Here is a 23993-nt window from a genome sequence, read left to right as displayed (position 1 = left end):
CTAGTTTCTAATATTTGCTAATATAAACAAGTGAAATCACATTTTGTTGATAAACCCTCTGTAGATGAACATCATCCCAGCTGTAAAATTTGGGTAGGGCAGGTTGCAGAAAGTATTCTGTTGAAGGAAGCACTTGGCCTCTGATCCCTGTCCCTCCCTGCCTTAGTAAAGTTTCCAGTGCTTGAAGGTCAGGGACTATCTTTATGCCAGGGCCAGATCATATTTTAGTTCTGGTGCAGAAGTGACATGTATAGAAAAGTCACTCAGCAATAGATGTCCAGGATCCATACCACACTTAGGAAATGCTCCAGCAATTCTGGAATATCCACAGTTTCTAGCATGCTTTGGCCTTGGATATTGTTCCTCACTTGCCTTCTGGTCTGAGGTATCTTGGTCTTGTTTACTGCAAACAGTTGCCCTAAGTAGCTTTTATTTATTTATTTTTTGATTGTAGCCAGAGCTATGTTTATCATGGCCAAATACATAGTTTTCGTGTTGTTAGAGTGTAAATTGTTCTCTTAATCTTTTTGCCACCAAATATGAAATATTTACTCATTTAACAAACAAATTTATATATTAAAAAAATTTTTTTTTAAGTTTTATTTATCTTGAGAGAGAGCAGGCGGGGGGGGGGGGGGGGGGGGAGAGACTCCCAAGCAGGCTCCACACCATCAGCATGGAGCCCAACATGGGGCTGGAACTCAAACTGAGATCATGACCTGAACTGAAACCCAGAGTAGGACACTTAACTGACTGAGCCACCCAGGCGCCCCTAACAAAAAAGTTTGGTACCTAAACATTATAAGTTGTGGATGAAACCCAGGATCTGTGCATGATAGCTTTGAGTTACTTGCTTACGAATTCTTGATTCTACGCTTGCCCTTACTTCTCACATCCAATTTACTACCAGATCTTGTTTGCTTCCTATTTCTCTCTTGGCTCCTGTCCACTTCTCTTCACTAGCCACTACCAACCCAGGCACTGAAACACTCATCTAAGCTGGTTACTCTGCCTCTAGTCTTCACATCTCTTGCTTTATTCTTCATTTCAGAGTGACTGTTTCTAAAGCATAAATCTGATTATCATTTTTCTACTAGATGGAAGTTCAAACTTTTTCATATGACTTAGGAAACCTTTAATTATTTGCTTCTGCTTATTTCTGTAGCCTGATATGTTATGTCTCTGCTCCTGTGTATTGAACTTACTTCAGTTCTTGAACAGTTTATGTACTCTTCTTGGCTTTTGCCGTGTTAACTCGATGGCCTGGAAAATTCTTCCTTTTTCTCTGCCCTCTTATTTTTTTGGCTGGCGTGATCTTACTTTGGCTGCAGCTTGGACATCATTTGATTTGGGAAACATTCTCTGATACTTTGTTCCCCCAAGTCTGGGCCCCTCACCTGTGCCTTTGCAACACCTAGTATATTACTGTAGTTCATTCTGCGTATTATAACTTCTTGTTTAGCTGTGCCTTTCCCTCCACCTGCCCCCAATATTATTTTCTGGGAAGGCAGAGGAACATGTCTGCTTTCTTTGTTATTGTGTCTTTAGCACCTAGCCCAGTATCTGATATATCCTAGCTGTTTTTATTGTGTTGTCAGTACCTAGTCTAGTGTCTGATACATACTAGGCATTACATGCCTATTGAATGCAATGTATATCAAATGTTTACTAATAAATAATTTACTGCTTGTTGAATAACCTTTTTCTAGTAGAAATCTGAATGTAATCATCTTTTTTAACATCAAGCATTAGGTGGTTTTGGGGTTCAGGAGTACCAGAGCTTTTATTAGAACAGCAAAGAACTCAGTATCCTCAAAAAGGATGATTTTATTAACACTGTTTTGCTGTTATTGAAATAATACTAATTAATCTTCTAAAAGAAAAAAAAGCAAACCATTTCAGTTCAATTATCAGGGCAAGATATGCTACTTGTCCTATTTATATCTATGAAATATGGGTTGAAAATGTTATTATGTGTATTACACTTGGGCCCTGACTTCACATGTAGATCATTAATTTGACCAATAGAACTCTGATTTGCTAAATTCATTTGTTAAATTGGAGCTTCTGCTTGAGTAGATTTTTCTTGTATTCAGTCTTATTAAGCACTGTAAGACTTTTTTCATTCTTACAGTTACAGTGTTATATTTTTAAAGTTAGAGGGCACAATAGTATTGTATTATCAAGCTCAATCAAATTGGTAGTTTTGGAAGGTCACTTGGTTACATCTTTGCCGTGTGTTTGCTTGACCAATTATCAATAATATGAAGGTAACCTGTTACTTGCCCAGGCTGTGCTGCCTGGGGTACCAGTCGGTACTCTGGAGTCACTAAGGTTTAGAGACTAAGTTTCTGAGGTTTTGGAGAATGGTCCCTGTCAGTGTGCCTAGAGCCCCCTCATTCTTTATCATGAATGTCTGATTGTCCATTAACCTTACTTTATTGATGGACCTTCATTTATTTAACTGATTTTTGATTGATGAATATTTAGATTGCTTCCAGTCTTTGGGTGTTACTAACAGTGCTGCAGTGTTTACTACGTCCGTCCGTATTGCGGTTCACCAAAGTTGTACCAACATACAGTCTAACCAGTTATGTATAGATCGGAGTGCCTGTTTTCCCCCACCCTTCCTTACTAATACAGCATATTAGAAGACTAAATTTTCACTTTAGGTAATGAAGTAATTTTTATTAAAAACGAAAACATAAGAGTGGTATCTTTTTTGATGTTAGTATTTTGGAAACCACATTGATAAATGTAAAGGTAATATATAAAACCAAGGGAATGTAGTTGATTTTTAGAATCACTACATGTTCTACTTAAGAGTTCAGCAATATGGCCTATATAAATATTTTACTTAAGAATGATATCTTTTGTAAGATTCTAAAGTCTAACCATTATTAAATAGCCTGGTGAAGTGGGTCAAAACATGGGGACCTGCGTTTTGGTCTCAACTCTGCCACTCAGTAGTTGTGTGCCTCTTGACTAAACATGCTGGTATCTTGTAAATTTTCTCAACATTGAAATGAAGTGGCTTTACTGAAATATCTGGTTGCATTAAGCAAAGTAATAAGGTATTTTGTCTACTGCTTCCTGCTTGGCAAATGCTTCTTCGTTGTTTTCCCAGGCTCAAGCTTGTTAGTGTCCACCTGTGTGGAATGTTCTGGACTCCTTGCGCTCCCCTCAAAGCAAAACAGACCATTGGAATTTTTCCTTCTGGATACTTACAACACCTTGGCAATGACAACCCTGTTAGAGCAGTTGTTGTGTTATATTGTTTCTGCGTCCGTGTTTGGCCATCTCGCAGGTCCTCCTATGAGGGCACAGACTCTGTTGTGTTTGTCTTTTTATCCGTCACGTCTGGCACACTCCCAACACAGCAACTAAATTTGACCTATCCTATGGAAAGAGTAGCCTAATTAGGTACATACAATCACTAATCTCTAGATGTTTAGGCATTTTATAAATTTATTCAGTGTTCAGTTGATTCTGTTTATTGATTTATTCATTGTTACAAATACGTGGCATAAGTTTTCATGTGGAACAGAACAAGACTATATGCCAGGCTCCATGAGCCAGAAAAGTTTAATTTGGGTGGAACGTTTTGTTTGCAACTCTGATTTTAGAAATGAAATACTGTTAAAATTTGCTAAAACAAAAGTGGGATGAGTTGCATTTGGCACATAATTAGAAATGTAGTGCTGGTGTTGATAAATCCATGAGTTAGACCTTCAGGGCATGGGCCTTTATCTTTCAAGGACATCTTAAAATAGCTGCAGGTTTGTATGGTTTATGTGTCAGAGTGACTTATTTATCTCCATCATAAGTCATATCCTGTTGGGGAGACTGAAGGGTGTATGAAATAATCTTCCATATTGTGCAGTTATTGACTTAAAAACTAGAGACTACTGTTTTCAGAGATTTCAGAAGATTTTAATTAGTTAAACCTAAATGTTTCTACGTAACTGTATACTCTAACGTGTTGACTCTTAAAAAAAAAATCGGGGCACCTGGGTGGCTCAGTTGAGCGTCGACTCTTGATTTTGGCTCAAGTCATGATCCCAGGGTCATCGGATTGAGCTCTGTGTCTGGCTCCACGCGGAGTGTGGAACCTGCTTAAGATTCTCTCCTCCTTGGACCCTCTCCCCTGCTCGCACTCACTCTTAAAAAAAGGAAATCCTAGTTCTTTTATTTTGGAAACAATGACTTTTCTACCACTTAAGTAACTTTAAAAGGCTTTTTTGTTGTTTAGCTTATTAAGTTTCAAAAATCACTTAAATAGCTAACCCTACTCAGTATTCTGCTTACATTATACTACACAGCATGTATATCTGTACTTTTTTACCTACTACTAGATTGTTTGAGCTGTGATAGTGTTTTGCGTTAGGTTTTTTTTTCTTCCAAGTTTTTATTTATATTCCAGTTAGTTAATATATAGTGTAATATTAGTTTCATGAGTAGAATTTAGTGATTCATCACTTACATGTAACACTCCGTGATCATCACAACAAATGACCTCCTTAATACCCATCATCAGCCCATCCCCCTGCCCACTCCCTCTGCCTCAGGTTTTTTTTTTTTTTTAAAGGACTATTCTTTTTTTTTTTTTAATATTACTTTTTTTTTTTTTTAATTTTTTTTTAACGTTTTATTTATTTTTGAGACAGGGAGAGACAGAGCATGAACAGGGGAGGGGCAGAGAGAGGGAGACACAGAATCTGAAACAGGCTCCAGGCTCTGAGCTGTCAGCACAGAGCCCGACGTGGGGCTTGAACTCACGGACTGTGAGATCATGACCTGAGCCGAAGTTGGCCGCTTAACCGACTGAGCCACCCAGGCACCCCTGCCTCAGGTTTTTTTTAAAGCCATTCTGGTCCCTTGCATTTAACTCCTCTCTTTAAATAAATTCTGTATTAATATATTTTCCTTTTTCTGTATCTCCAAAGCCTCAAATGTGAATTTCTAGTTCTGATTTTTTAATATACCAGTGAATGGAAATAGGTAACAGGTTTATTAGTTTAGTAAACGATATTCTGGTTAGTTGTGGAAAATTCTGTTGAAACTCTTAGCAGTCCCCATACTTTTGATGAGGGCTCAGACCAGGTTCTCCAAATGTCTGTTGACCATTTCAACTGGGATTTCTTCTTGTGGATACCTCATATTCGTGTCTAAATCTAAATTCCTCTTCACCCAAATAATTTTCACTCTCAGACTTGAGATTTCATGTTCATCTTTGACTCCTTTTTTCTCCTTCACCCCTTGTTTCCAGGTGATTGTCAAGGTTGATAGAACACTATCATTTCCCTTGCTTCTGTCATCTTTCAGTCTAATTGCTGTTGTTCTTCTCCATGTCAGTATTGGCTCATGTCTGCAGCATTCTCCCAATTGGTTTTTCTATACTCTTTGGTTAAGTAATCTTCTGAAAACACTAATATGATGGGCACACTTTCTTGTCAGAAACCTTAGACTCCCTATTGCCTTTCTCAGTCACAGTCAATTTTTGGGTTAGTATAAAAAACTGAGCTGGTTGATTGGTTATGGGGGTTCCTAGTGGGAAACCTGATGTAGCCAGTGCCTTCCATCCAAGTATATAAGGTAGTCTATTAGGTATAACAGCAGATAAATGATTGATAAGGCTAGATAATTTGGACCAACACTTTACTGATTACAATGTAAAAAATGGACAAGGTTGCTAATAAAAAGTGTAAGGAATTATAGGATCACAATCGGAGAGAAGGAAACCCAGAGAGGGGAGTCTAGCACTTGAGCCATTTCTCCACTAGGGGCCCCTGTTTATTCTGGAAAAGAAAGTTAATTGACTGAGAATTTAATAGAGTTTTGATGGGCTTGTGGGGGTAGGGTGATACAAATTGGGAGATTAGAGTCCATCAAACGTGAAGGATCCCATCCCAACAGTAGCAAAAATAGTAAGTTACCGACTGTTATAACTGGAGCCTGATTCCTGACTGCATTAAGGTGGTGTGGATTTGCTAGTGCCTCTAGTTGCTTACCAGAAGCAAAAGTAAATTGTCTCTGAGAAAGATAACATTATCTGAGGCATCAGATGGTTCTCTGATTTTTCATAAACAGTATCTGGTACTCCATCAGAAGTAACTAGTCATGTTAGGAGGTGAGCATAAAAGTAAAAGAAATGGTAAAATCCATTTCTGGACAAGAATTGAGAGAATCCATCATCAGTAGTCTCTCCCCTTAAAGAAGTAATGAAGAGTGTTGTTCAAATAGAAAGAATATGTTCCTAGATGAAAACTTGGAGAATCAGGTAGAAATGAAGAACAACAGAAGATAAATATGTGAGTGTAGAATAATAATAATGATAATGTCTTATAGAGTGTAAAAATCTACGTAATCAAAACACGTGACAATTACATGTAAGGTGGAAGGGAGTACCTGGGTGTAAAATGTTCTAAGGCCCTTGCATTGTGTAGAAAGAGGTAAAATACTAAGTTAGACTGATAACAAGGATGCAGTCTGTAATTTTAGGGTAACCACTAAAAGAATGGTAAAAGAAAGTATAATTAACAGGTAATAGAGGAAGAGAATGGAATAACTTAAAAATAATCAAGGAAATCAAGAAAGGATTAAAAAAAAAAAGGACAGAGAACAGATGGAACACATAGAAAACAAATAGTAAGGTAATAAATTTAAACTTCAGCATATCAAGCAAGGGCCACCTGGGAGGCTCAGTCAGTTAAGCATCCGATTCTTGGTTTTGGCTCAGGTTATGACCTCACCGTTTGGGAGTTTGAGCCCGATGTTGGGCCCTGCGCTGCCAGGGTGGAGCCTGCTTTGGATTTTCTCTCTCCCTCTCTCTGCCCCTGCCCTATTTGCGCTCCCCCTCAAAATAAATGAACTTAAAAAATTTTTTTTAATTAAAAAAATCATTTAAAAATAAACTTCTGTGTATCAATTATTATGTGAAATGTTAAGACTACCGTATTTAAAAAAGTAAGCAGATTATCAAACTGAATGCAATTCTGCAACCTTATGAAATGCTGCTAATATGAGGCAGCATATTTAGCATAATTTTAGACAGAAGGATTGAAAATAAATGATGGAAAAAGGTATACCATACAAACATAAGCCTGAAAGAAAGATGATATAGCTACATTGATATCATAAAAAGTAGACTCAGAGCAAGAGGTATTATTGTATATAAAGAGAACTTGTTTTAGGTTTATTTATTTTTGAGAGAGAGAGTGCACATGTGCAAGTTGGGGAGGGATAGAAAGAGGGAGAGAGAATCCCAAGCAGGCTCTGTGCTACCAGCATAGAGCCCGATGCAGGGCTCGAACCCACGAACCGTGCAATCATGACCTGAGCTGAAATCAAGAGTCGGACACTTAACCGACTGAGCCATCCAGTTGCCCTTAAAGAGAACTTTTTATAATAAAAAGTTCCAGTTCCAGGAAGGTATGTAACATTTCTAAAATGTGTATGCACCCAATAACATAACCCCTAAAAGGATAAACAGACAAATCCATAATCATAGTGAGAAGTTAACACATCAGTGATGTTAGCAGCATTTATCTCAAGAAATTAGAAAAAGAATACAGATGAAACCCAGAGAAAGAATTAAGTCACAATCTTTGCTAGTAGACCGTTGAAATGATCAGAAGTATTCAGGAAACTGTGGTACAAAACAGAGTAAGAAAAGTGCCATGACAGACTAACAGTGTAATAGTCACAGCCAGATGGAGTAGAGAGGAGGCAGCATTAAAAATGATACGTCATGAAGAATGGGTAGATGTTTGGGGAGGGAGCATTTTTGGGCTAAGAAAGCTTCATAAGCAAAGGCAGTTTCTGGGGAGGTTTGGGTAGCAAAGAGAGGACCTGTGAAGATAGATGTGGTGTTTGAGGGAAAGTGGGAGGAGACCAGGCTGAAAAAAGGCAGATTGGAACCAAACTGTAGAAGCCCTTACGTACCAGGAGTTGCATCTTAGATCAATGTAGAATACCAAAGATTATATAAATATAAATTGGTTGCAGTAGACCAGGTGAACTACAGGTCCACAGTTCCTTATCTGAAATTCTAAAATACAAAAAAAAGCTTTGAAAGTGTATTTTTCTTTTTGTAAGTTTGGTGTCAAAACTCATGTAGTAAAACTTGATTTAAACTCGTGAGGAACTTGGTGGGAACATTTACATATTTTTTTTCTCAGAAATATCCGTGTGTTACGAATTTCTCCCAAAAGATCAGTGTGTTGATATTCCCAATCTCTACTGCATATTCCCAATCTCTACACATAATATATTGTGTAGATACCTTGATACCTTCTGAATCTGAAAAGTTCTGAATTAATGGCACACCTCTAGCCCCAGGAATCTTGGACAAGAAATTGTGGACTTGTTGGTAAGGAGAAGGGAGAAAGCAGCATCTAGAATGTGTTGCAGGGATCAGAGAAACAGAATAGCTAAAACCATGACCAGTTGGAAGAGAGGCAGGGTGAGTGGATTGAGAGATCGATATGGTTTCCATAGAGATGTTGGCAGTTGCTAAAGGGGACTTGAGAGATAGGGAAGGAAGATAATGGTTTGAGAACATTCAGGTCTGCAAACATTGAGTGTCCATGTGTGAGCAAATGTGCTAGATGCTAAGGCTGCAGGGATAATTAAGATGCAGGTTTATTCTTTAGTACTGTTTAGGGGAAAGTTGTAATGATCATTTTAATATATTAGAATGTGATGAGTAATAGGATAGAGGTAGGAAATGAGTCACAAGTCTTGCTAATTTTCCCCCATGTAAAGTGTCTCAGATTGATCCCATGCCATGTCCCTAGTTTAGGTCCTCATTGGGACTTGGCTGAAAAATAGAAAAAGATTTTAATTTATATCTTGGCCATGCAGCTTGCCTTAGTCTGTTTTGTTTATTTTTCAGACTTATCATCTATTCTCTTAACCTTTTGACTCTCTATTTACCTAAAGAGCAAAGACCATACTCCTTAACAATTAGGATTTCAAGGCTCTTCACACTGTGAACTCAGCAAGATAGTGTAACATTATTTTGCTATTAAAATTTAAATGGGCTGTGTGTTTTCATCCTTATGTGTTTTCTCATTTGGTTACTTTTGCCACTATGAACAATGACCCTTGAACAATGGGGGGGGGGGGTTGGTGCCCCATACAGTTGAAAATCTGAATGTAACTTTTCACTTCCCCCAAACTTAACCACTAGTAGCCTATTGTTGACTGGAAGTCTTACTGATAACATAAGCAGTTGATTAACACATATTTTGTATATTATATGTGTTATATATTGTATTCTTACAATAAAGTGAGCTAGAGAAAAAATGTCAAGAAAATCATAAGAGAAAATATATTTACAGTACTGTACTGTATGGAAAAAATCTGTGAATAAGTGGACCCATGCAATTCAAACCCATGTTGTTTGAGGATCATCTCCCCCCTTTCTGGAAAGGGGCGTTCTACTTGTCTGTTAGGGTTTGCTGAGCTTTTAATTTTAACTCCATTGTTCCCAAGAGGCTTAATTAATCACTTTCTCTTCTTTGCTTCTGTAGCATTTTATTTGTATTGCTACTGTCGTCCTTAGTTGAGCACTTGACATCTATTTAGTTACCAAGGAGGATGCCATCTGTGCAGCCTGTGAGCTCTTTGAGGGCAAGAATCCTGACGTACTAGCGTTGGTTTCTTTTGGCCTGTTGTAGTCTTGAGCTCAGTTAAGTACTTACTAGATAAATATTCTAGTCATAATGCCATTAATCGAATGTTTGCATTTCTCTTCCTTATGGGATGCACGGTAGGAGTATATGTCTCTATCTCATAGACGTTAGACTTGGCTAAGTGACTTGCTTTGGCCTGTGAATTGTGAAAGAAAGTGAAGTGTGTATGGTGAAGTGTGTACCCAAAGATCTGAAGCCCTTAAGATCAGCTGTCCGATTTTCTGAATTTCCCTTTGCCTGCTAAGTGTTTCAGATGGTGGAGGCTTTCTTATCCCGGGTCCCTGGGTAAGTATGACATGGAACAGACTTTCAAGATGGGCCTGTAGCCTGAGGAAGAAAGCTTTGCTATGTATTTTTTTCCCAGTTTGAACTCATTGAAAAAATGTACAAACTTGGTTTTAGTGTAGTCATGAAGTGGTGCAACCATCACTGCTAATTTATTTATTTGTTTGTTTTTTTATGTTTATTTGTTTCTGAGACAGAGACAGAGCATGAGTGGGGGAGGGGCAGAGAGAGAGGGAGACACAGAATTCGAAGCGGGCTGCAGGCTCTGAGCTGGCAGCACAGAGCCCGACGCAGGGCTCGAACTCACAAACTGTGAGATCGTGACCTGAGCCTAAGCCGGTCGCTCAACCGACGGAACCACCCAGGCGCCCCACATCACTGCTAATTTAAAGAACATTGTAGGTACCCTAGTAAGAAAACCGCTAGTCCCCGGCAGTACTTTCCCACCCTCCCCTTCTCTCAGCCACTGGCAACCACTAATCTGCTTTAAGGTTCATTCCTGTTTATATCATGATTAATACTTCATTTCTTTTTATGGCTGAATAACATTGCATTGTATGGTTATAGTACATTTTATTTTTTTTTAAGCTTATTTATTTATTTTGAGAGAGAGACAGAGTGTGCACAAGTGGGGGGTGGGCAGAGAGAGAGGGAGAGAATCCCAAGCTGACTCCACACTATCAGCATAGAGCCCAACTTGGGGATCAAACCCACAAACCATGAGATCACGACTTGAGCCGAAATCCAGAGTCAAACGCTCAAACCGACTGAGCCACCCAGGCACCCCTATAGTACATTTTATTTATCCAGACTTTGTTATTTTAAGTCACTGAGATAAGTATTTGAGTTGACAGTATTTAGAATATCCTATTTGCCCCAACATTTGGATAATTGAATTTAATGGATAGAACATTCTATACTCTTAAAACTGTCTTAAATGACACTTCCATACTTTGATTATTTTTGTGTACATCTGAATCCAGAATCCATTAGGGCAATCATGAGGCATTTTTCCCCATGTAATGTTGATAAATTTATTGTATACATTAATTCACTTTATTCTTTTGAGAGTATATTTTCACTTTCACAACAACTATTGATGTTTTGATCTATTAGCTTTATAGCCAGTAACCTGTTCACAAGTGTGTTCCTTCCAGCAGTTGGTCAGTGATCTGGAGCTTGCGCTGTACATCGTGTACACAAATATTGTGTTTAAACAGATTTGGTTCTCAGGCCAGGACAGTAACATTGACGTGTTAGGAATGGTACTGGTAATACTAACCTGAGTTCAGGGTTCTGAGGAGGAGAGGCCACAGAAACAGACATGGGGAAGAAAGATGTTGCAGTTTTTATTCCCCAGTAGGGCTGAATTTGGAACGGTTAGATGAGTATTTGTCAAGTAATTGTGTTTAAACCATTTATTTTACTAAGATTGGAGTAGTTTTAATGTCTCGTGAGCTGAATATATCTTGGTTGAGGTCAATATAATTTAACTCTAGACCTATTTGTAATAATGGAAATTAGTAGAAACTAAACCATAATTAGTCAACATTACTTAACTTTGTGTCGCTCTTCAGAGACACCAGATTACAAATAAAAGCTTTACTGCCAAACCGCCAACAAACTGAGCCAAATTGTCTTGGTGTTTGAAGTCAGAGCAAGGGTTGCTTTGCTGTTTGTGTTTTGTCCAGTGGGTGGCAGCATAACTCAACTGGTTGTCTTGGTGGCCAATTTGAAATTTTACGTGTTTTTTAGAGGCTAGAATTTCTGTACTCTGTTTAACTACAGAGTGTGTTTTGAAAAAACTTTCATCCCCCGGATATGCTATTTAATCCTTACTGAGTATGATATTTTTTAAACTTTCTTTTAATGTTTATTTATTTTTTAGAGAGACAGAGTGCAAGCGGGGGAGGGAGAAAGAGGGAGACACAGAATCCGAAGCAGGCTCCGGGCTCTGAGCTGTCAGCACAGAGCCCATCATGAGGCTTGAACTCACCAACCGCGAGATCATGACCTGAGCTGAAGTTGGATGCTTAATCGACTGAGCCACCCGGGAGCCCCAGGATGATTTTAGATAATAAGAAAATTGCCTATTGTCTCTACATAGATTTCAAGTAAAATAATTATCATTGCCAACTGGTAGGCAGCTCTTCGTATGTGTATTTCACTGAATTTTTTTTGAAAAAGTTATTTTGAGATCTATTTTTTTATCCAAACTGAAACTTAAAGCACTTGTTGTAGCAAAGTTGTTCTTGTCTCACTGAATTTGCCAGTGAGATACTTCAACCCTCTGCAGAGCATAATTCTAATAAGTTCACTGTCAGTTTTTCAAGATAGGGACTGTGTTTTCTTTTTATATGCCCTCATGGGGCTTAACATAGTGTCAGACTCAGAGAGAGATCCAATAAAATACTTGTTGATAAAAAGCATGTGCTTGCTTTACAGCTGAGATTACTAGAACCATCTACTTGTTACTTAAAACAGCATCCTGAAGATGGAATTTGTGATTAGCAAGAGAGTCAAATCACTCCAGTAATGAATAGATGTTTGTAGTTATTTATGATCACAGTGTATATAGAGTACAAATATGAGTTGTATTCTTTTTATTTATTTTTTAAATATTCATTTATTTATTTTGAGAGAGAGAGAATGAGGGAGGGGCAGAGAGAGAATCCCAAGCAGGCTAATGTGGGGCTTGATCTCACAAATTGTAAGGTCATGAACTGAGCGAAAGTCAAGAGTCCCCAGTTATATTCTTTTTAAAATAAACTTTTTGTTTTGAGACAGAGTCATATATTTAAATTGGAAAAGATAAGGGAAAAAGTTTTCTTTAAAAAATAAGCAAATAGGGATAAGTGGTAATTTTTGTTAAGTATTAAAAGAGGTGAGGTGTGTAGAAAGTGAGAAGTCATCCTAGTCCATCTGACTTCTTTAGATATTTTCCTGTGTTAAGTAATCCTTGAACCTTTTGTAACTGCCATGTCACCTAGCTTAGTCACTGTTAATGTAGGTAAGCTATAGGAATCAGGGTCACAGAGGCTGGACTTTTAATTCAGTTTACTCTCAAAGACTCAGTGGAAACTTACATAAAGGAACTGGAATGGGGTGCTTGGGTGGTTCATTTGGATGAGGATTCGACTCTTGATTTCAGCGCAGGTCATGATTTCACGGTTCCTGGGATTGAGCCTCGAATTTGGCTCTGGGCTTCAGCACAGAGCCTACTTGGGATTCTCTTTCTCTCCCTCTCTGTCTGCCCCTCCCCAACTCACTCTCTGTCAAAATAAATAAATAAACTTAAAAAAAAAAGGAACTGGAGAATAGGTGTGGACTATCCTTGTGTTGGGGCTCACAGGGATTCTGAACTGTTAGTTATACGTGGCCTTTAATGATTTGTTAGCGTTTCTGTTGTTTTCTTACCAGCCTTTCTGGCTGCCATCACTGATGGAGAAACTGTTCGTGTGTCCATTCTTTCCTTAGACGAGCTGGTCACTTTTTATTTTTATTATTTTTAAAAGATTTTATTTTGGGGAGGCACCTGGTGGCTCTGTCAGTTAAGCATCTGGTTCTTGATTTTGGCTCAGGTCATGATCTCACCATTCATGGGTTCGAGCCTGTGTCAGGCTCCATGCTGACCGTGGAAACTGCTTGGGATTCTCTTTCTCTCCCTCTCTGTTTCTGTCCCTCCCCTGCGTGCGACCTACATGCTTGCCCTCTCTCAAAATAAATAAACTTTAAAAAATATATATATCTGATTTTTTTTTTTAAGTAATCTCTACCTTCAACGTGGGGCTCAAACCCACAACCCCAAGGCCAAGAGTCATTTGCTCTACCAATTGAGCCAGGCAGGCACTACGGAGCTGGTCACTCTTTAGAATTCATTTCACCTAGCTGGACAGTGCAGCTGTAAAATACAGAGACCTCAGATCCCTGATGAGTTTGGAAAACTGATTATGTATTTTAACTAGTTTTTTTGTTATCATGAGGGTGGGACGGATGTTTTCTAGCAGCTTTCTGCATTCTGAGTGGATGTGGAACTTCCATTACTTTTTAATAACTTTATAATCACTGAATTTGACAACAGTCAAGAAGCTGTTACATTTAAAATAAAAATTTAGGTAGAGTTTATCACTAATGTTAAAATGTTAGGGTATCATTTTTTACTAATTTGAGTATAGTTTGCAGCTAAATTGTTCCTGTTGTCATGCAGTAAATGCCTTGTGTTGCATGGGTGGTTACTGCTCAACCCTCTCTTGAATCCTCTGGGCTTCCTTCCCATAAAACTGCTTTTCCTTCACAGTGGTCTACGCTTGACTTTTCTAAATATTTAGTGGCCGCTGACCAGCTGTTTAAAGAATCCCCTGAAATTCTCAGGAAAAATATACACTTCTGGAGGGGCACCTGGGTGGCTCAGTCGGTTAAGGGTCCGACTTCAGCTCAGGTCATGATCTCACAGTTCGAGCCCCACGTCAGGCTCTGTGCTCACAGTGCAGAGCCTGGAGCTTGCTTCGAGTCCTGTGTCTCCCTCTCTCTCTGCCCCTTCCCCGCTCATGCTTTGTCTGTCTGTCTTTCTCTCTCTCTCTCAAAATAAATAAATATTTTAAAAATATATATCTATACACTTCTGGAAAGTTTCGGAGTTAGGACTTTGTAGTGTGGCTCAGGAATCTGCATCATTAACAAGCCCTTCGGGTGATGTGGAGAACAACATTCTTTGAGACTCGCTGGCCTGGAGAAATGCAGCACTGTTGCTGAACCTGGTCTCTCTTAAGCAAGGAGTGGTGTCATCTTGTTTAAATAGAAGACTGTGTTATGGCTGAAGCCACTCAACACATTTGCACCACTGAAGTTCTAGTCTGGGTTAGAGAAGTATCCATGCAGACCGGATAATATAAACAGTAAAGCATAGTTTAAGTGTCTCATGAAGAGGGACAGGTAAAATAGACAATGGTGTGTCCAGATGGTCATTATGTGGTAGAAATGTATTTGACCTAGGAGATGTTGCTGTATAGCTGAGTGATAAAAGCAGATTACAAAATAATGTAATTCCATGTTTGTTAAAACATGCACACACATACAAGAACAGATGGAAATGTTAATGGTAGTTATCTACCAATGTTGGTAGTGGTGGTTTTTCTATAATTGCGTTTTTAATCTTTTAAAATTTTAGTAAACATGTATTCTGTAAAGATACATGTTAGTAGCCTTATGTGTTTTAGACTCTTCTCTCCCATCCTTTCTTCTTCCCTATTTCATTTTAACATGCAAAAGTCATTTCTTTATTTGAAGACAATGTTATTATGAACATAAAAGCACATATTCTTTTTTTTTTTAGGTTAATTTTTTATTTATTTTGAGAGAGAAGGGGAAAGAGAGAGAATCCCAAGCAGGCTCTGCACTATTAGCACAGAGCTTGATGTGGGGCTTGAACTCATGAACTGTGAGACATGACCTGAGCTGAAATCCTGAGTTGGTTGCCTAACTGACAGCAACACCCAGGTGCCCCAAAGCACATATTCTAAAAATTTTTTTCATGTTTCATTTTGGTGGGATGGGGTTGGGGGCAGAGGCAGAAGAGGAGGGATATAAATAGGAAATTGTGGAACTTGTTTGTATCTTACATTTGTGTCCATTTTGATAGCCACTAGCCATGTGCATCTCTTCAAATGAAAATGGAATAAAAACTCAGTTCCTTAGTTTCATTAAATACATTTCAAGTGCTCAGTAGCCCTACATGGCTAGTGCAGGTATAGGACTTTTCCATCATCGCAGAAAGTCCTGTTGGCAGTACTGACCTCGATCGTAAGTATTTTTAAGTCTATTGTCTAGTAAAATTCTTGAAATAAATCATGTTGCTATAAAATTAATATACATCCCTTTAGAATAACTGATCACACTTTTTTATCTAGCTTCCAAAACTAAAGATAAACTTTTGTTTTCCTTCCCTTCTATGAAGGCTTGGTATGGTATGTCAAATCCAGCTCTTCCTCCTTGCTCTAAGGAATATTCTTAATGAATAATATATATATATTATTTATATGTTTATATATATTATATATAAATAATATATATTATATATGTATAATATAATATACATATATATTATATGTATAATATAATACAGTATTATTATACATATATGTTATATGTATAATACTATATGTATGTGTATGTATATATGTATATATACATACATGTGTGTATATATATAAAATGTTAGTGATTCTTAGCAGGTTGGGTCTTCAAAACTAGGTGCTGCCAAAGTTCTTTTGGTTCCTATACCATAATCCATACGACTATCATCTAGTTCTTTTTTTTTTAACTTAAAAATTTTTTAAAAAGTGTTGTCTATAAAATAACATCTATTTGAAGTTATTAATTGCAACATTGCAGTAACAAAAGATTGAAAACAAGCTGTCAATATGGAGATTAACTAGTACATTCAGATATTGTACTTAGAACAGGTTTGTTAAAGTGTGGTTTGGAACTTACTAGTTTCCCTGAAATCCTTTCAGGGGGTCTGCAAAATTGAAACTGTCTCTAGTACTACTAAGATGTTTTTTGCCCTTTTCTGTGTTGATACTTGTTCTGGTGGTGCACAAGCAGTGGTGCAAACTGTTGGTGCCTTTGCACAAATCTTCACTTTCACATGCTGCAGTAGAAAACGAAAGCATTTCACTTAAGAATATCCTAGACGAAGCAGTGAAAATTATTAACTTTATGGTAACTTTGGGTACTTTAAAAAATATCCTGGGGGCGCCTGGGTGGCTCAGTCGGTGAAGCGTCCGACTTCCCGCTGAGGTCATGACCTCGTAGTTCGTGGGTTTGAGCCCCACGTCAGGCTCTGTGCTGACAGCTGGAGCCTGCTTCAGATTCTGTGTCTCCTCTGTCTGTTCCCTTCCTGTGCTTGTGCTTGCCCTTTCTCTTTCAAAAATAAATATTAAAAAAATTTTTTTTTTAAATATTCTGTGCGGGGCACCTGGCTGGTTCGGTTGGAAGAACATGTGACTCTTGATCTTGGGGTTGGGAGTTCGAGCCCTATGTTGGGTATAGAGATTACTAAAAACAAAAAAAATAAACTTAAAAAATCCTGTGTGAAGAAATGGGAAACTACATACCAAAGTACAGTGATTGTTTTAAGAAAAAGCACTTGTGTGTGGTTGTATAAATTTTGAGCTAAACTAGCTGGGTTTTGTTTTCCTGTAGATACTATTTTTATTTGAAAGAATGACAACAAACTGTGGTTGTTTAGACTTTGGTATATTTGACATTTTCTCAAATCAAGTGTGTCACTTCAAGGAAAGCAACTGACAGTATTTGTTGGCAATGATAAAATTCGAGCTTTGAAGTAAAAATTAGAATTTTGGAAAACCCTCATGGTCTACCACCATGACCTTGATAGCTTTCTAGGACTTTTAAAAAGACACTTCTGATGAGATAGGTGGTGATAGTAACAAATGTAATTTTTTCTTTTTCATGTATAGTGAAACGTGTCAACGTGTGGAAGATCTGCATAACTCAGTCAGTATTTTATAAATGACCAATTTATGATGATATAAAATGTATGTGGTAAAAGATCCATTCATAGTACAAGATAGACCAGTGGGTTTTAATGTAATAGAGTACAAAGAATTCATGATAGTTTCAGCTTTCCTGTTGCAACTAACCTTTAAGAAACTACCACTTGTCAAGTTTCAAAGAAAAATATCCACAGTTACCTGAAAAGGATATTAACAATGCCTTCCTTATCTGCCTACATATCTGTGTGAGGCTAGATTTTCTTCATTTACTTCAACCAAAACAACATACCATGACTGATTCCATACCACAGCAGGTATGAGAATCTAGCAGTTAAGCTAGATTCTGTTAAGCCAGGTGCTAAAGAGGCTTGCAAAAATGTAAAAACAATGTCATTTTTCTTACCTTTTTTGGGAAAATAGTTATTTACATACAACTAGTTTGTAATCTAAAGTATATACTATAACATTAAAGTGTTAAAATGAAATAACTTTATTATTGTCATTTTGGAATAAATATGAATACATATTTTTAAAACCAAAGTTTAATTTCTAGTATGGTAATTATTGATAGATACAATCCATATAATACAAGCTTTTTGGAAGCTTTAATAATTTTTAGGAGTGTCAAGTGTTTCTGAGACCAAAACGTTTGAAAGCCACTAGAATAAAAGTCTCCAAGATAATGTTGTTAGGAAAGGTACAGATTGTTTTGGTTTTATATTAGCATTTGGGTGGAAAGGGATATAAATGGGATAGTTATTTTCTTTTTGTATGTAAAATTCTTCTGGAAGGATATAAAGGAATTAAGTGTTGGTTGGTCCAGCGAGGAAGGAGTAAAGGTAAACTCTTTACTTCCTTTTGAATGCATTTGAATTTTAAACCAGATGAATGTATTACCCATTTAAAAACAGAAGAGATTGAAACATTCCTACCAGCTGTGTTATGAATTTCAGGGAATCTAGGTCTGTTATGAAAAGTTGGAGCAAGTTTGGAGCAATGGTCATTTTTCTGGCACCTTGCTTTTTCTTGTTTTTCTTTTCTTTTTTTTTTTTTTTTTTTTTTTTTTAAGAAGAAAAATGAACCTTGCTTATTTTAGGGATAAAAAATTGCATTTAATGTCCAAGCCAAATACATTCATATTGAAATGATGTAAATCAAATAGGTAGCAATTTCCCCAGTGGGGCCGAAGGTATACTGAACTTAAGTTTTAAGGAGGAACAATCTGTTATTTTTTTTAATAGCAGTTATTTCTAGTTCCTAGTAAAGAGATTGGATTTATTTTAGAAGACTGTTATAATTTATAGTCCTGTCATTTAAAAGGTTTTGAATAAGTGCTGCATGAAATGTGGAACTAAAAAAGCTAAGTAAATGTTCTGACATTTGATTTAGTGCAAAAAGTGCTTTTTAATACTCATAACCTTTGAGGCTTTGGGAATTCTTGAAAAGAATAACTAAGGAATTCAATTTTATTTATTCTGTCTGCTATTAAGTGTGCCTTTTGATCAGTGTTCATACTTTTAACTTCTGAATAGATAAAGTGTCCTTTTATGAAAAGGGAAAATTATTTTAATGCAAAAACTCTTCAGATTTTCTTTTTCTCATATAATACCTCTAAAATTTATTTCTTTGGATGCTGAAATATCATTTCCAGAGCTCTTTGCAGCAGTTTAGAAAAAGATATTACATGTGATTCTGTCCATTAGTTATAGTTAAAAGTATGCTTATAATGTGGAACCATTTCCCCCAACTTCTTTAGTTAACAAAAGACTGCCTTTCGTAATGTTAATAGGTTTTTCTGAAGTATTAGACAAATAGGTGGTTAACTCTGAAAGTTTACTTATCCTCACTAGTTGCATATGCATTTGTAATGTTGGACATTTTTCAAAGCATATTCATATTGTTTTCTTTGATTGTTGGCATATCTTAGAAGTAGCACAATTAGTATTCTTCCTATTTCATATTTATGGAAATTGAAATTCAGAAGGCTAAATGAATTGCCTAAGGTCATACAGTCTTGTCAGATAATAAAAAAGCAGTTTAGATAAAAACAAGGCTAGATTAGATTAGATTTAGATACATTTAGAGAAATTTAGATTTAAGGAAGACTGTCCTTGGCATTTATCTCTGCGTGCTGTGTTCCAGGTTCTGTGGTCAGCTGCGGAGGCATAAAGAAAAGACACAGGTCTTGCCCTCCGGGGACTTGAAGTTTAGTGGCAAAGACCAGCTAGCGGGAGAAGTGAAGAAGAGGGATGGTGCCCTGTTGGACGGCCTGTATCTCAGATAGTTTTGAGAAAGGGACACAAATCTTGAAGGGTGAATAGAAGTTAGCCCAGGGTGAGTCTCATCAGGGCCTAGTGATAGAGACGTTCAGGAAGAGGGGTCAAGGAGGTCTCAAACAGCACACCGACGTTGTTTGGGAACTGTTTAGGAGTGCCTTGTGAGTGCTGTGCCCGGCCGTGTACAAGAAGGAGCGAGATGTGAAGCAGAGAGGCAGATGGTGTGCCCTGAATTGTTCTAAAGGTTACAGGGTGCCAAACAAGGAGGGTGCATACATGGAAGGACTCAGATTGACCAGGGTTTGAGTCCTAGTTCTTGGGCTCACTGGCTGTGGGGCTGTAGACAAGTGACTCCTTCTGAGCCCTTAGTTGCCTCATACGTAGAATGGACATAACATTCAATTTGCAGGTAATTAGGAGGACCAAGAAAAATAAATGTGAAAAAAGGACCTAGTTTGTGCCAACCCTCTATTCAATAATGAGAGATGAATTAGAAGTAAGGACAGTTCACTACACATACTCTAACGTCTAAGTAGAAGTGAAAAAAGTATAAATTAAGTCTTATTTTAAAAATAGTATTAGAACATTGGGACATTTCTAAAACAGTATAGCTGAAATGGTTTTATAATTTCATTGCTTAAATTTAGCACTTAGGAATCTTTTCAGCATAGCATTTCCTTATACCTTGTTTGAAAGCAAGACCTTCTGTGCAGGTTATGGTTGTCAGGTAGTGAGACTTCGCCGGGTTTAACCACCTGTCTGCATGGCAGGTTGTGCCATGCCCATCCCCCTAACTCTCTAGCTCTGGAATGAATTCGTAGCTGGGAGACCTGGGTCTATCCTATTTACTCTCTAATTTCAGACAAATGACTTGCCCATTTGTGCGTTTCTTCAATATTAAAATGGCACCTAATTAATTTACCTTTAGGGAATAAAACGCAACGGTAGATGGATGTACTTTCATAAAACACAGTGCCTTAGTCTGCTTGGGCTGCCGTAACAAAATACTGCAGACTCTGGTTGGTTTAAACAACAGAAATTTATTTCTCACTGTTCTCGAGGCTGGGGAGTCCAAGATTAATGTAGCCTCTGATTTGGTTTCTGATGAGAGCTCTTTTTCTGGCTTGTAGACAGCTATGGGCTTGCTGGGTGCTCACATGGCCTTTCCTCTGAGTGTGTTGGTGGGGGATAGATAGGTGGAGGAGGGAGATAGAAAGAGAGAGGGAGGAAGGTTGAGCCCCCTGGTATCTTTTCTCATGACACTAATCCTAAAGGATCAGGGCTCCACTCTTATGATCTCATTTAGCCTTAATTGCTTCCTTATTCCAAATATAGGCACAGTAGTTCAGGCTTCAACACAGGAATTTGGGGAGGGGGACACATAATTCAGTCCATAACCCGCAGTAAAATTGGAAGTGTTTCTTTCGATGGCTTTATGACCTGGTATTTTGGTAACAATGAGTTAAAAGCCAGGCATGTATTATGTTTATTTTGTTGCTCTCCAGAACTGCAGATGTATATGAACCATTTAAGTCTCTGCTTTCTAACTAATTGGTTAGCTATAGAAGTGGTATAGAACTCGGAATATTACTGTGCCTAAGGTAATTATAAAAATTCAGCAAACTTTTTTTTTTTTAATTTTATTTATTTATTTTGAGAGAGAGAGGGCAGAGAGAGAATCCCAAGCAGGCTCTGCACTGTCAGCGTGGATCCTGATGTGGGGCTCCAGCTCACCAAGTGTGAGATCATGATCTGAGCTGAAACCAAGAGTTTAACCAGCTACGCCACCCAAGCACCCCCAACAGCCATTCTCATAGTGTATTAAGCCTGTACCATTTCCTTGAGTTGTTTTTTTTTTTTTTTTTTTCCTTATTCTAGGTCCAAATACAGCCTGGTTCCTATCAGAAATGTACACATAGTTTAGTGATAATTTTAAAAATCATTTATCTTAATAAATACAACTTGTGAATTCAACTTTTTACTCATTAACCGAGCAAGCCTTTTAGCTAGCATGGTAAAGTTACACAGTTTGTAAAGACAGCAAAACCAAACTTCAGTTTTGCGTAGCAGATTTTGAAACAAAGAAGTCTAAACTAAACTTCAGGATATACACCTTCTCCTTTTCTTTCTTGGGAATTTCATTATGAATTTTGACTCAGACTTCTGAGTGTATTTGCATTTTAGATTTGTATTGGAAGGTCTTTATACTTGGTTTCCCATAATGATCACATTTATGTTCTTTCTCACAGGCCAGCCCTCCAGATCTCTATATTGAAAGATTTAATATAGCTCTTGGACAATATATGGGAGCATTGCAGAGCATTGTGCCTCTTTTCATATATATGGTAAGTTAGAGCTGTTTTCCCTTTCCAAAGTATCTCAGTTTATTGGCCTAAATACAGATAGATACAGAATTAAGCATGTTCTCTTTCTCTTTTACTATGTATTATGTTAGAAATGGAAATTAATCTACCTCAGTAATGTTTGATTGTGTTGACATAGACTTGTTTACCCTTTTACTGTTTAAAAACTCCATAAATAACACTGCTGAATAGACAATTAGGCATTAATAATCAGCAGTCACTGTGTTAGCATTTATTTTATTTCTGCCATATGGAAGATCCTGTGCTTAGGAAATAAAGATATATAAGAAAGATTTCTTGTCCTCGGAAAGTAGAGTTAAGCAATATATTTAAAAACATGATGTGTGATAATGTCAAGTAAGTCACCCCATAAAAAAAGTAGAATAATAAAATTTTCTTCCACTATGATCTCTTTCATTTGGAGAATTATGCCATGAGTATAGTTTGTAGTCTGTTGACTTTGTTGATTTGCCTCCCTCTCTCTCCTAAATATATAAAGCCATAGAATTTTTTTTTTAATCTTTATTTATTTTAGAGAGAGAGAGTGTGTGCAAGTGGGGAAGGGGCAGAGAGAGAGAAGGAGACACAGAATCTGAAGCAGGCTCCAGGCTCTTAGCTGTCAGCACAGAGCCCGATATGGGATTGGAACCCACGAACCGTGAGATCATGACCTGAGCCGAAGTTGGACAGTCAACCGGCTAAGCCACCCAGGTGCCCAAGCCATAGAACCCTGATGTTGGTGTTCTTACTGAAGGCAGGGGCCCTTAAGAACCATTTTTGCAATTCCTCTTTGTTTTTTAGATTAGGAAATGGGATGTTTGGGTTGATCTGTATTCTGTAGCATAAAGATTGCTATCTGTGAAATACTAATCTCCAAAATGATTTATTCTCCATAAAATATACCTTGCTGAAAAAACAAAACAGAACACTGGGAGAAATCTGTATTATCAGCAGGGGACTATTACTTAAATAACTTGTGGGAGATACTTAACAGTAGAAAAGTAAGCAGTTAAAGGTAATAACATGTATGTACATTTAGAGAGAAATCTCCAGACACATTAGGTAAAAAAAAGCAACATGCAAAGCAGTATGTAATATTTCTTTATAGCAAGTGTTTTCTCTTTATTATGGAAAATAAAGCATATTCATATATATGCAAGCAGCATTTTAGAAAGAATATACAAAAGTTTCCGCAGTAGAATGGGGCCTTTGGGAATGCGACAGAGGGTCTGTTGTGCGAGACTTATTTTTGTTGCATGGTTTTATTTTGTCACCATGTACGTATTATTATGATTTTTATAATCTTCTAAGAATTAAGAGAATCAGAGAGCAACTTGCTAATGTTCTTCCTTGTGTTTCCCACATCTGTCCATGGAGTTGACATTTAAATATGAACAAGTTCAATCTTGTTTGACTTGCCAGTCATTCTCATCAGGATGCTTTTGGCTACAAAAAACAGAACACCTGATTCAAAGTGATTTAAGCAAATTAGGAAAAGTATTAATCCCTTGGAATAAAACTCTGCAAATAAGGCTGTCTCTAGGGTTGGTTGAATCCATGGTTCAGTAGTGTTACCAAGGATTCAGGTTCTTTTTTGTCTCTTCACTGTACACAGCATCTGTTTCATCTTATTCTCACGGTTGTAAAGTGACTATAAGATGCTTGGCACCAAAGCCTAGGTTTCCCTCAGTCTGATTGTTCTATGTTGGGTCATGTGTCTGCCTTTGAATCAAAAACCATTCCTAAGAAATGCCACAGGTGAATAACTTAGACTAATGATTACAATGGATTGTATGTTGGGGAGTCAACCAGTGCCTGCTCAGCCTAGATCGTTGGTAAAGGGGGTACCTTTCC

At 37.5% G+C, this 23993-nt stretch overlaps 1 protein-coding gene across 2 annotated transcripts in view; it reads left to right on the top strand.

Moving 5' to 3' along the window:
• CACUL1 (CDK2 associated cullin domain 1) overlaps nt 1-23993 on the top strand; it is a 74359-nt gene that overhangs the window by 27960 nt on the left and 22406 nt on the right. For both annotated transcript variants that reach the window (XR_007145337.1, XM_047825239.1), the window contains exon 4: nt 22026-22121. Coding sequence is in view for 1 of the 2 variants with exons in the window: in XM_047825239.1 (XP_047681195.1) it covers nt 22026-22121 (96 nt within the window). In the remaining variant the exon portion in view is untranslated. The remainder of the gene's footprint in view (nt 1-22025; nt 22122-23993) is intronic.

This window comes from Prionailurus viverrinus, chromosome D2 (genome assembly GCF_022837055.1).
Source record: "Prionailurus viverrinus isolate Anna chromosome D2, UM_Priviv_1.0, whole genome shotgun sequence".
NCBI lineage: Eukaryota > Metazoa > Chordata > Mammalia > Carnivora > Felidae > Prionailurus > Prionailurus viverrinus.
Note: the sequence above shows the minus strand (reverse complement) of the source record. Positions and strands in the feature narration are given on the sequence as shown.